Genomic DNA, 14,055 nt, shown 5'->3' on the forward strand with positions numbered 1-14,055 from the left:
AGGTAAGGGTGCCAAACTGACACAAACTGGGCTACCTTCTGTCGTTTCGGGTGAATGTAGAACAAGTGAGCGTATGAACAAGGAGCAGGAGGAGGCCATTCAGCCCCTCGAGCCTGCTCCACCATTTAATAAGATCACGGCTGATCTGATTGTAACCTGAAACCTGCATCCCACCGACCGCCAATAATCTAACCCCTCGCTGACCAAGAACCCATCTAGCTTTGCCTTAAAAATATTCAAAGCCTCTGCTTCCACCACCTTTTCAGGAAGAGACTTCCAAAGACCCACAACCCCCTGAGAGAAAAAATCTCTCCTCATCTCTGTTTTAAACGGGCGACCCCTTGTTTTTAAACAGTGGGCCCCAGTTCTAGATCCTCCCACCAGAGGAAACATCGTCTCCACATCCACCCTGTCGGGACCCCTCAGGATCTTACATATTTCAATCAAATCTCTTACTATTCTAAACTCCAGTGGGTACAAGCCTAGTCTGTCCAATGTTTCCTCATAAGACAGCCCACTCATTCCAGGTATTAGTCTGGTAAACCATCTCTGAACTGCTTCCAATGCATTTACATCCTTCCTTAAATAAGGTGACTAATACTGTACACAGTGCTCCAGATGTGGTCTCACCAGTGCTGTGTACAACTGAAGCATAACCTCCCTACTTTTGTATTCAATTCTCCTCGCAATAAACGATAACATTCTATTAGCTTTCCTAATGATTTGCTGTACCTGCATACTCGCCTTTTGTAATTCATACACTAGGACACCCAGATCCCTCTGCATCTCAGAGCTCTACAATCTTACAGATGAGGCCTGCAGAGACTCCACAACAATTGCACCAACAGTTGACACAGTGGCATATTTTAAAGTGAATCTTAATCACATCAAAAAAAAGGCTTCCCTAATTATATTTTCCCCAAACATGTCCCTTTCAATGTGCTGAAGATCTCATACTGATCACCATTAAATAGAATACAGCAACTCTCAACTCATTCAAGCTATACTGCAGCTCTCTCTCCCCTTCATCCATGTATCTGCTCATATATCCTCTCTCCTCTCACTCTTTTTCTCTTTTTCCTTTTCTTTCCATATCTCACACGCTCTCTTACTCTCTTTCACTCTCTCCCTCTCTCTCACTTACTTGCTCACACTCTTACCCTCTATCTTCTCACACTCAGGAACTCCCTCCCTAACAGCACTGTGGGTGTACCTACACCACATGGACTGCAGCGGTTCAAGAAGGCAGCTCACCACCAGCTTCTTAAGGGAAGTTAGGGATGGGCAATAAGGGGTGCATGAGGGGCCAGGCGACGACACCGGAGTGAGACAGAGACCGATTGAGTAGAAAATTAGGCTCGCAAAGGAATTCAGTGCATGGGGGAAAGAGGTGTGATATTCGTAGGAATTATTCTAAGTCCAGGACAGGAGCAGCTGAGCAGAAACAGACCTGAGTGTACTAACCTCACCTTCAAGTTTGAAAAAAAATTGAATGGTGACATCACAGGAAAACCATGAGTTCATTGGTTGGGAACAAACTGCTGTGAGGGAGTGTCTTTAAATAGCTGTAAATTAGGAAAGCGTATTATTTTTAAAGAAGTAGCCACTTGGATTTGAGTGAGAAACATTAGGAATAAGGGTAATTCAGGTCCAGTAACGTAAAGTAATATAAGTAAACCAATGTAAATTAAAGTTAACGATAGGGAAGTAATTTTAAGACAATGCAGGGCAGCTCAGTCATGTGGAATGCGTGTCCTGTAATATGTGGGAAGTCACGGACACTTCTGGAGGCCTAGATGACCACATGCACAGGAAGTGCTGCCAGCTGCAGAACCTTGAGCTCCAGGTTTTGGGGTTTGAGCAGCGGCTGGAGTCACTCTGGCACATCCGTGAGGCTGAAAGTTAAGTGCATAGCTCACTGCGCAGCTTCGGAGCCTGAAGACAGAAAGGGAATGGGTGACCAGCAGGCAGTCCAAGGAAATTGGCAGGTAGTGCAGGAGTCCCCTGGGGGACACTCGACACAGTGCAACACAACAGACTTGCGAGAAAAGTTATAGCTCATGGAATAAAAGGGGCAATAGCAACATGGATACAAAATCGGCTGAGGGGTAGGAAACAGCGGGTCATGATTAATGGATATTTTTTGAGCTGGGGAAGGTTTGGAGTGAAAAATCAAAAACAAAAATACCTGGAAAAACTCTAGCAGCATCCGCAGAGAGGAACACAGTTAACGTTTCGAGTCCGAATGACCCTTCAACAGAACTAAGTAAAAATAGAAAAGAGGTGAAAACTTACTTAGTTCTGTTGAAGGGTCATTCGGACTCGAAACGTTAACTGTGTTCCTCTCCGCAGATGCTGCCAGACCAGATGCTGAGTTTTTCCAGGTGTTTTTGTTTTGGTTTTGGATTTCCAGCATCTGCAGTTTTTTGCTTTTATCTTAAGGTTTGGAGTGAGTTCGGTGTTGCTTTTCCTGATATGTGTTAATGATCTAGATCTTGGTGTTTCAGGGGAAAATTTCAAAGTCTGCAGATGGTACAAAACTTGGGGGCATCATGAACTGTGGAGAGGGCATAGAACTTCAAGAGGATGTAGTTAGTGGAGTGGGCAGATGGGTGGCAGATGAAGTTCAGTGCTGAGGAGTGTGAGGTAGTTCATTTTGGTAAGAAGAACATGGAGAGACAATATAGAATAAGGGGTACAACTCTAAAGAGTTTGCAGGAACAGAGGGACCTGGGTGTATATGTGCATAAGTCATTGAAGGTGGCAGGACAGGTGGAGGGAGCAGTTAATAAAACTTACAGTATCCTGGGCTTTATTAATAGGGGCATCGAGTACAAGAGCAAGGAGATTACATCCTTCCTAAAGTGTGGTGCCCAGAACTGTACAAAATACTCCATCTGAGGTCTAACTAGTGTCCTGTACAAGTTCAGCAAAAATGACTCCAGGGATGAGAAACTTCAGCTGTGAGGAGAGATTGGAGAGGTTGGGAATGTTCTCTTTGGAGAGGAGAAGGCTGAGAGGAGATTTGATAGAGATGCTCAAAATCACGAGGGGGCCGGACAGAGTAGATAGAGAGGGGCTGCTCCCCCTCGTAAAAAGGATGGAGGACAAGAGGGCACGGATTCAAAGTGATTTGTGAAAGAAGCAAGTATGACAGAGTGAGCGGTTCGGGTCTGGAACGCACTCCCTCGAAGTGAGGTGGAGGCAGGTTCAATCGAGGCATTCGAGAGGGCTTCAGGTGATTAACTGAATAGAAAGAATGTGCAGGGGCACGGGGAAAAGGCAGGAGAGCTGGTGTGAAGACGATGGGCCGAATGGCCTCCTTTGGCCCGGTAACAGTTCTGTGATGCGTTGCTGGCCCAGTCAGCGAGGCCCACATCCTACGAAGGAACTTTTTAAAAACTCTTTCACTCTCCTCCTACATTTCCAAGACTCGTGCTGCCCGTAATATCCTTTTTAGCATTTTAAACATGCTGACTGCATCCCACCCCCACCCACCCCCCCCACCCCCAACCCCCTCAATCTCTTACACTCAAGGACATCCAGGCCCAGTCTATGCAACCAGCCCCCATGTATTGCATCTTAAACCCTGGTATTATTCTGGCGAATCTGCATTGTATCCTTAACAAGGCCTGAGCAATCTCTAGCTGAGGTGGAACGTAGACCAGGGTAAGTTACCACGGCAACCACACCCCTGGAAACAAGCTTCTGGCTGTCAACGAGACACAGGCGCAAAATGACAGTCCCTTTCGCCCAGGAGAGGATTGCTGCATATCTGCCTTTGGGCCTATTCCCAGAGCAGGGGGAGAGAGAGGGTTAACCTCCAGTGAATTTGAACCGGAATTCACACAACTCAGCAACCAGCTTTTCCCAGATTCTCGATCGATGACATCTCTAGAATTTAAAGCTGGTTTATTTTTGTTCTTGGTTAAAATGCAGGGACTTCTCCTGTTCCTCCACCACCTCCTGTACTCAGCCTTTCAGGCCTGGACCTCAAGGTGGGGGGGTCTGGAATACAAAGGGTGGGTGCGGGGGGGGTGGTGGTGGGGGGGAGGGGTTGGGCAGTAAGAGATGCTCCGGTTGTACCGAGCCTTGGTCAGACTGTGCTCGACGTCTGGGCACCGTCTCCTCTCGCTGTTTATCTCGGGGAAAATGGTTGATGTGGGCCGAGGGTTTGGGCTGTGCTCGCGCTGCCCCCTGCTGGGGGCAGAGAGAGAAAAAATCAGACATAACTGCCCCCAGCAACATGGTCACATAACACAATATTAGTAAAGATAACCAAAGGCTTGGCCTAAAGTTATAGAATTTAAGCAGCATCTTGGGATTTAACATAAATTGAACAAACGTTCTCCAACATAAATATTGTGGCTACAAGAGGAGGTCAGAGGCTGGAAATCCTGCAGCGAATAACTCACCTCCTGTCCACCATCTACAAGGCACAAGTCTCCACTTGCCTGGATGAGTGCAGCTCCCACAACACTCAAGAAGCTCAACACCATCCAGGACAAAGCAGCCCACTTGATTGGCACCCCATCCACAAACATTCACTCCCTCCACCACCGACACACAGTAACAGCAGTGTGTACCATCTACACGATGCACTACAGGAACACACCAAGGCTCCTTCGACAGCACCTTCCAAACCCACAACCACTATCACATGAGAGGAAAAGGGTAGGAGACACATGGGAACACCATCAGCAGCAAGTTCCCCTCCAAGCTGCTCACCATCCTGACTTGGAAGCATTTCCCTTGTCATGTACCCAGATAGTATTGCTGCTTGATCTTCAATGGAAAGATGATAAAACTAATTTCATTTTCTATGTTCTTGAGCCCTGTTGAATTTTGAATGCCTGGCCTAGAGTTCAGGAAATGCTCGGCCTAGAGTTCAGGAAATGCTCGGCCTAGAGTTCAGGAAATGTCCGGCCAAGAGTTCAGGGAATGCCCGGCCTAGAATTCAGGAAAAGCCCGGCCTAGAGTTCAGGAAATGCCCGGCCTAGAGTTCAGGAAATGCCCGGCCTAGAGTTCAGGAGATGTCCGGCCTAGAGTTCAGGGAATGCCCGGCCTAGAGTTCAGGAAAAGCCCGGCCTAGAGTTCAGGAAATGCCCGGCCTAGAGTTCAGGAGATGTCCGGCCTAGAGTTCAGGAAATGTCCGGCCTAGAGTTCAGTGAATGCCCAGCCTAGAGTTCAGGAAATGCTCGGCCTAGAGTTCAGGGAATGCCCGGGCTAGAATTCAGGAAAAGCCCGGCCTAGAGTTCAGGAAATGCCCGGCCTAGAGTTCAGGAAAAGCCGGGCCTAGAGTTCAGGAAATGCCCGGCCTAGAGTTCAGGAAATGTCCATCCTAGAGTTCAGGAAATGCCCGGCCTGGAGTTCAGGAAATGTCCATCCTAGAGTTCAGGAAATGCCCGGCCTAGAGTTCAGGAAATGTCCATCCTAGAGTTCAGGAAATGCCCAGCCTAGAGTTCAGGAAATGCCCATCCTAGAGTTCAGGAAATGCCCGGCCTAGAGTTCAGGAAATGTCCATCCTAGAGTTCAGGAAATGCCCGGCCTAGAGTTCAGGAAATGTCCATCCTAGAGTTCAGGAAATGCCCAGCCTAGAGTTCAGGAAATGCCCATCCTAGAGTTCAGGAAATGCCCGGCCTAGAGTTCAGGAAATGTCCATCCTAGAGTTCAGGAAATGTCCATCCTAGAGTTCAGGAAATGCCCATCCTAGAGTTCAGGAAATGCCCGGCCTAGAGTTCAGGAAATGCCCATCCTAGAGTTCAGGAAATGCCCAGCCTAGAGTTCAGGAAATGCCCGGCCTAGAGTTCAGGAAATGCCCGGCCTAGAGTTCAGGAAATGCTCGGCCTAGGGCTCAGTGAATTCCCGGTCTGGAGTTCAGGAAATACCCGGCCTAGAGTTCAGGAAAAGCCCGGCCTGGAGTTCAGTGAATTCCCGGCCTAGAGTTCAGGAAATGCCCGGCCTAGAGTTCAGGAAATGTCCATCCTAGAGTTCAGGAAATGCCCATCCTAGAGTTCAGGAAATGCCCGGCCTAGAGTTCAGGAAAAGCCCGGCCTGGAGTTCAGGAAATGCCCATCCTAGAGTTCAGGAAATGCCCGGCCTAGAGTTCAGGAAATGTCCATCCTAGAGTTCAGGAAATGCCCAGCCTAGAGTTCAGGAAATGCCCATCCTAGAGTTCAGGAAATGCCCGGCCTAGAGTTCAGGAAAAGCCCGGCCTGGAGTTCAGGAAATGCCCGGCCTAGAGTTCAGGAAATGCCCGGCCTAGAGTTCAGGAAATGCCCGGCCTAGAGTTCAGGAAATGCCCGGCCTAGAGTTCAGGAAAAGCCCGGCCTGGAGTTCAGGAAATGCTCGGCCTAGAGTTCAGGAAATGCCCGGCCTAGAGTTCAGGAAATGCCCGGCCTAGAGTTCAGGAAATGCCCGGCCTAGAGTTCAGGAAATGCCCGGCCTAGAGTTCAGGAAATGCCCGGCCTAGAGTTCAGGAAATGCCCGGCCTAGAGTTCAGGAAAAGCCCGGCCTGGAGTTCAGGAAATGCTCGGCCTAGAGTTCAGGAAAAGCCCGGCCTGGAGTTCAGGAAAAGCCCGGCCTGGAGTTCAGGAAATGCTCGGCCTAGAGTTCAGGAAAAGCCCGGCCTGGAGTTCAGGAAAAGCCCGGCCTGGAGTTCAGGAAATGCTCGGCCTAGAGTTCAGGAAATGCCCGGCCTGGAGTTCAGGAAATGCCTGGCCTAGAGTTCAGGAAATGCCCGGCCTAGAGTTCAGGAAATGCCCGGCCTAGAGTTCAGTGAATGCTCAGCTCCCCGCCTCTCCCCCCAATGACTGCTCACCGCCCCCTGAAAGGTGCACACACACCGCAAACCCCCCAGCACCCCCCAACCCGGCTGCAATACACAGTTTTCGTCCGGCCCGAGTCAGAAGGTCGGGCCAGGAAAGATCGAGGGGCTTTTGGGGTAAAAAAAATTAGGAGCGGACCTGGTAAGCTGACTCTGGGACTGATCTCCAACCTGACTTCCCTTTGGAACCGGAGTGAGGTTGAAATGTGGTCGATGTTATGATGTTGAGGAAGGGAGGGGCAGGTAGAGTAAGGAGATCAGGGCCTAGGTTAGAGCACTTCCTGTTTTTACTTCAAGTCTCCAGCATCTGCAGCAGGTTGCTTGGATTGTAGCGTGTGTAATTCACTGCTGCTTCTCTCCCGGGAACGCCCACCGTGAAGGAGTACTGCTCCACTCTCCGACAAGATCTCCATTTCTGCTCGTCTTTGTCATTTAATCCCCCTCCCCTCCCCCACTAACCTCTCCCTGACCTTCTCTCCTGTTCTACCTGACCATCCACTACCCCCCACCCCCACCCCGCCAACAACCTTTTCCAACAGGGTAAAACCCATCCCATTTCTACCTCCCTTCAGCATTTGGAGCTGAAACGTTAACTCTGTTTTTCTCTCTCGCTCGCTCGCTCTCTCTCCAGAGACACTGTCAGACCTGCTGAGTTTTCCCAGCGTTTTGTGCCAAGATTTTCTTCCAAATCCCCGAGCAGCTTTGGGTCCCTGGTAATAGCTTCTTTGCTCCAGGTTATTTTGGCTCGGCTATTTCAGTTTACTCTTGTGGTCAGTCACAACCCATTCCACGCCTTTCACAGGGGAGTTTGACCGGGAGGCTGCACACCCAGCCACACAGACAGTGCACCTTGTCCGGAGGTCGCTACACAGCAACTGCGCCCTTACACCCCACAATAAGGCCCCACTTCACTCTGCAACACCAACTGGACTTCACATAGGCTGCATCAGGTTTTAAAAAAAGCAGCGAGTTTATTAAATAAGCAATTAACAGGTGAACAGTTTTGTCATTGTTATATATTTACAGTAGCACAGATGTTCTCTCTTTGTGTAGATACAATATGAAGGATTGCAACTCTAAGATCTATTCAAATCTTTATTAACTTGTCCTGTAAATACACACAGTGTTTCTCTAACTATTAGGAATACTCGTGTTCTTTCCACCTTGTCTTCTGGCTGCTCTTATCTCAATGGGCTTTTCACATCAGAAACTCCAACCGTTCGACAGAATCCCCGGCTTCTCAACAGGGTCCCCGACCTCCCAGAATCCCCGACCTCCCAACAGGGTCCCCGACCTCCCAACAGGGTCCCCGACCTCCCAACAGGGTCCCCGACCTCCCAACAGAATCCCCGACCTCCCAACAGAATCCCCGACCTCCCAACAGGGTCTCTGACCTCCCAACAGGGTCCCCGACCTCCCAACAGGGTCCCCGACCTCCCAACAGAATCCCCGACCTCCCAACAGGGCCCCCAACCTCCCAACAGGGTCCCCGACTCCCAACAGAGTCCCCGACCTCCCAACAGAATCCCCGACCTCCCAACAGAATCCCCGACCTCCCAACAGGGTCCCCGACCTCCCAACAGGGTCCCCGACCTCCCAACAGGGTCCCCGACCTCCCAACAGAGTCCCCGACCTCCCAACAGAGTCCCCGCCCTCCCAACAGAATCCCTGACCTCCCAACAGGGTCCCCGACCTCCCAACAGGGTCTCTGACCTCCCAACAGAGTCCCCGACCTCCCAACAGGGTCCCCGACCTCCCAACAGAGTCCCCGACCTCCCAACAGAATCCCCGACCTCCCAACAGGGTCCCCGACCTCCCAACAGGGTCCCCGACCTCCCAACAGAATCCCCGACCTCCCAACAGAATCCCCGACCTCCCAACAGAATCCCCGACCTCCCAACAGAATCCCCGACCTCCCAACAGAATCCCCGACCTCCCAACAGGGTCCCCGACCTCCCAACAGAGTCCCCGACCTCCCAGAATCCCCGACCTCCCAACAGAGTCCCTGACCTCCCAACAGAATCCCCGACCTCCCAACAGGGTCCCCGACCTCCCAACAGAGTCCCCGACCCCCCAACAGAGTCCCCGACCTCCCAGAATCCCCGACCTCCCAACAGAGTCCCTGACCTCCCAACAGAATCCCCGACCTCCCAACAGAATCCCCGACCTCCCAACAGGGTTCCCGACCTCCCAACAGAATCCCCGACCTCCCAACAGGGTCCCCGACCTCCCAACAGAATCCCCGACCTCCCAACAGAGTCCCCGACCTCCCAGAATCCCCGACCTCCCAACAGAGTCCCTGACCTCCCAACAGAATCCCCGACCTCCCAACAGGGTTCCCGACCTCCCAACAGAATCCCCGACCTCCCAACAGGGTCCCCGACCTCCCAACAGGGTCCCCGACCTCCCAACAGGGTCTCCGACCTCCCAACAGGTTCTCCGACCTCCCAACAGGGTCCCCGACCTCCCAGAATCCCCGCCCTCCCAACAGGGTCCCCGACCTCCCAGAATCCCCGACCTCCCAACAGGGTCCCCAACCTCCCAACAGGGTCCCCGACCTCCCAACAGAGTCCCCGACCTCCCAACAGGGTCTCCGGCCTCCAACAGGGTCCTCGGCCTCCCAACAGGGTCTCCAACCTCCCAACAGGGTCTCCAACCTCCCAACAGGGTCTCCGGCCTCCAACAGGGTCCCCGACCTCGCACCAGGGTCCCGTTCTAGGATACGCCAACTCAGGAGAAACCTCATTACCCAGAGAGCGGTGAGAATGTGAAACTTGCTACCACAAAGAGCAGCTGAGGCAAACAGTATAGATTCATTTCAGAAGACAGCTAAGTATGTGAGGGAGAAAGGAGTATGAGGTTATGCTGATAGAGTGAGATGAAGAGGGGTGGGAGGAGGCTTTTGTGAAGCATTAACACCAGGATTTACTATCTGGGCCGAGCAGCCAGTGTCTATAGTGTAAATACTTTGTCATTCTATGTAACGGCAAACCCATCAACACTGTCATCTTCCATATCTTTGAGTTAGGTTACCCGGGTATCCCAGTTGTTGAATATTTAGTCAGCGAGATTGTAAAAGGAACTGTCAGTTAAATGAACCCAGGACTGAAATGCAGTCTGAAAATATATTTCACACAGCACTGGACTCTTATCTAACGGAGATTGGATTGGTAGTTTCAGTGGCGGGTTCCTGGTTTTAGATAGCTGTTACATTCTGCCCACTGGTTGATGTAGCGCAGGGATACAAGTTAGAAATGCACGGGGTTAAATCTTCATTTCCACTGCATAGCTAAAAGGGGGTGAAGTCACACATAGGGTAGTGGAAATCTGGAACTCTCTGTCCCACCCATCACCTCCAAAAAGCTGCTGAGTCTGTGAGTCAGCTGAACATTTCAAAACCCAGATAAGCAGAATCAAGTAAGGATATTATAGGATACAGGAGCAAGGCGGTTAAAGAGTTAAGATGCAGGTCAGCCAAGATCCATTAGAAACAGGTTTGAGGAGCTGAATAGCCTCCTCCTGCTCCTACATTCCATGGATGGTAATCTGGAGAGGCAAATGATCCATCCTTGGAGAACCCATTCCACTGAAACCAAATGTAAACGTCTGACCCTCTGACTGACTCAAAGGCAAAATTGGACAAGGGACATGAAGGGAGTCACATTGCTGGATACAGTAGCTGGGGCAGCGGTGGGGAGAAAACAAGGACTCAAGAATCAGGAGCAAGAATGAGCCATCCGGGCCCTCAAATCTGCTCTGCCATTCCATAAGATGAAGGCTGAAGTGACTGTGGTTCCACCTCCACTCTCTTGGGGCTCTTCAATAAGCTTCGACTCCCTTACCATTGAGAAACCTAACTCAGCCTTGGTCACGCCAGATCCACCTCCAACAGATAAGTATGGCTCTGGGGTGCATTGAATAGACCTTCTAAATCAATGAAGGTCTTTAATTCAGACCATCTATAAATCACAGGGCTAATGTCCCGAACACAACAGAGGAAAGCAATGTCAGTAAACATTACAGTAGAACCAAACATGGCCCATAATAATCAGTCACCACCTCCTCAGTGTGACCAGCAAATGTGCAAACGAAACAGGGGACTACATTCTCACAACCGCCTCTGGCCAAGCTGAGGAGGATGAGATGCCAAACGCAGCTGTAAACGAGTGAGGCCTACAGTAGTCTTCCGAAGATAACTCCCTCCGGGGTGGAAACCTCGGCTCCAGGCAGCTCCAGGAAACCCAGACTGACATAAAGTTCCAACTCCTGCTTCTTACTGGCCTTCAGCTCACAGAATACACCCTGGGAACCTGAGAGAGAGGGACACAGAGCAAGACAGCATGAGAGAATAAGGAAGAGACAAGAGAAAGAGAGAGAGAGAATGAGAAAGAGATGACAGGGAAAAAGAAGGGGGGGGAGAGAGAAATAGAGAGAGAAACAAAACGTGAGACAGAGTGAGCCAGAACGAGAGATTGAGAAAGAGACCAGAGGATGAGGGAGAGAAAGAGGGTGGTGGGGTTGTGGGGCGGAAAGAAAAAGGAAGAGAGAGTGAGAGAGAGAGAGAGAGAGAGAGAAAGAGATGAGGAGAATGAGAAAGGTAAGTCACATACCATTCTAACTTGAACAGGCATCATCACACTGTTGGTTCAAAATCCTGGAACTCCCTCCCTAACAGCACTGTGGGTGTACCTACACCACATGGACTGCAGCGGTTCAAGAAGGCAGCTCACCACCACCTTCTCAAGGGCAATTAGGGATGGACAATAAATGCTGGCCCAGCCAGCGAAGACCACATCCCACAAGTGAAATTTTTAAAAATGCATTTACAATGTTGCTGAGAGAATGGTGTTGGTGTTGGATAAAATCTTTGCCTCTGTGCATTATACTCTAGGATGTGACAGCACAGAAGGAGGCTATTCGGCCCATCACATATGTGTTGGTTCTTCGAAGTCCCATTGCACCCCTGCTCTTTTCCTGCGGCCCTTTGAGTATTTATCACTGGATGAAAATCATGTTGTGATGTGAGTATTGTGCTGATATTCTTCCTTATCTAATAGTGATTTTGTAATGAGTTGCTTCATTTATTGTGTGTTGTCAGATATTGAAAAGTTTAATTGCACTGCCCACAAATAATTACTTTTTGGAATATGGTAGTTTGTCAAGGGACAAACCCTTGTTTTTATTTATTCTTAGGATTTGGGCATTTAGTTCCACATTGCGGGAGCGCTGCACTATCCGAGGTGGTATCTTTTGATGAGACCACATTCTCAGGGCAATGAGGGTGAGCAAGGTGGGCTTTATTAGTGGTGCCCAAAAACAAGAATTTTTTTTATCATAAAGGTTGGTCTTTAGTTAGGAGATTAAACAATGCAGCAGCAATTAGCCGTAAACAGGGAAGCTAGACAGAGCGCTGTCACCCAGACAGTGAGAGCTTTGTGGAATTAGAGCTCAGGGAAAGACACTGAAGAGATAATCAGAAGTGTGGCTGGAGAAAGAGGCATTACAGCAATTCAGGGAGCAGGATGGAACGATACAGGGAGTGGGGGAGAGGAACGATACAGGGAGTTGGGGTAGAGGAATGATACAGGGAGTGGGGGAGAGGAACGATACAGGGAGTTGGGGTAGAGGAATGATACAGGGAGTGGGGGAGAGGAACGATACAGGGAGTGGGGGTAGAGGAATGATACAGGGAGTGGGGGAGAGGAATGATACAGGGAGTGGGGGAGAGGAACGATACAGGGAGTGGGGGAGAGGAATGATACAGGGAGTGGGGGAGAGGAACGATACAGGGAGTGGGGGAGAGGAATGATACAGGGAGTGGGGGAGAGGAATGGTACAGGGAGTAGAGAAGAGGAATGATACAGGGAGTGGGGGAGAGGAATGATACAGGGAGTAGCGGAGAGGAATGATACAGGGAATGGGGGAGAGGAATGATACAGAGAGTGGGAGAGAGGAATGATACAGGGAATGGGGAGAGGAATGATACAGGGAGTGGGGGAGAGGAACGATACAGCGAGTGGGGGAGAGGAACGATACAGCGAGTGGGGGAGAGGAATGATACAGGGAGTGGGGGAGAGGAACGATACAGGGAGTGGGGGAGAGGAATGATACAGGGAGTGGGGGAGAGGAAGGATACAGGGAGTGGGGGAGAGGAATGATACAGGGAGTGGGGGAGAGGAATGATACAGGGAGTGGGGGAGAGGAATGATACAGGGAGTGGGGGAGAGGAATGATACAGGGAGTGGGGGAGTGGAATGATACAGGGCGTGGGGGAGAGGAATGATACAGGGAGTGGGGGAGAGGAATGATACAGGGAGTGGGGGTTAATGATAATAGGGAGTGGGGGGGTAATGATACAGGGGATGGGAGGAATGGTACAGAGAGTAGGGTGGGAGGGTTTGAGAAGAAGGATTGGAGGGATACAGGTCAAGGGTCGGAGGGATATGGGCTGAAGGGTCAGAGGGACACGGGGTGAAGGGTCGGAGGGACACAGGGGTGAAGGGTCAGAGGGACACGGGGTGAAGGGTCGGAGGGACATGGGGTGAAGGGTGGGATTTGGAATTAAGAATTACATGGATACAAGGAAACCAAGGGACAGTTGGTTTGATCAATCAGGTGGAACAGACTGGTTAACCCTAATGGGCTTTTCCTAAATGTTCTTGTATTAGTGAAGAACATATAGATCACCCACCATTAGCTTTTAGTGCAGACATGAGGCAGATAACCAAATTCCTGGCTTCACTGGAATCCAGCATCTGTGACTGAACATTCAATTGGATAAGCGAGGGAAAGTGGTAGAGTAAGGAATCTGGAAAACTGGGTATCTTGTTGTGGAAAAACATCTTCAGCTCCTGAAAGTAAAAGAAATAATGTGTGACAATTGGAAGCAGTTGTTCTTCCTGTATCACCTGTAAACATCAGAGATATTTTTATGAACGATGCACATTGCCCAGTAATTTCCACATTCAGCAGAAAAAAGACATTTTGTCGAAGCTTTTCATCTTGCACTCATTAGGACAATTGCAAGAATACCAATGTCAGGGGAAGCAACAACTTTATCCTGTTTGAGAAGAGATTGGTTAGTAAGTGGACTCCGATTGGTGGGGGCGTTGCCATGGAAGTTTTTTTATTATTCATTTACAGGATGTGGGTGTCACTGGCTGGGCCAGCATTTATTGCCCATCCTTAATTGCCCTTGAGGTGGTGGTGATGAGCTGTCTTCTTGAACT

At 50.1% G+C, this 14,055-nt stretch overlaps 2 protein-coding genes across 6 annotated transcripts in view; one reads left to right on the plus strand and one right to left on the minus strand.

Annotated features, from left to right (window-relative positions):
• Positions 1-8,479: 8,479 nt before the first annotated feature.
• The window catches only part of si:dkey-183c6.8 (protein O-GlcNAcase), a 62,781-nt gene continuing 57,205 nt past the window's right edge, over positions 8,480-14,055 (minus strand). For 2 of the 5 annotated variants that reach the window (XM_041198047.1, XM_041198078.1), the window contains 2 exons: positions 13,518-13,677; positions 8,793-11,136 (listed from right to left, as the gene is read on the minus strand). In XM_041198047.1, the coding sequence (XP_041053981.1) occupies positions 11,000-11,136; positions 13,518-13,677 (297 nt within the window). In that variant the 3' untranslated portion in view covers positions 8,793-10,999. The other 3 variants (XR_005944266.1, XR_005944265.1, XM_041198069.1) reach the window with 3 other exon arrangements.
• The window catches only part of ccdc166 (coiled-coil domain containing 166), an 88,094-nt gene continuing 85,798 nt past the window's right edge, over positions 11,760-14,055 (plus strand). Inside the window, exon 1 of the mRNA XM_041198087.1 lies at positions 11,760-11,847. The gene's annotated coding sequence lies outside the window, so the exon portion shown is untranslated. The remainder of the gene's footprint in view (positions 11,848-14,055) is intronic.

Source organism: Carcharodon carcharias, chromosome 1, assembly GCF_017639515.1.
Source record: "Carcharodon carcharias isolate sCarCar2 chromosome 1, sCarCar2.pri, whole genome shotgun sequence".
In the NCBI taxonomy this organism is placed as follows: domain Eukaryota; kingdom Metazoa; phylum Chordata; class Chondrichthyes; order Lamniformes; family Lamnidae; genus Carcharodon; species Carcharodon carcharias.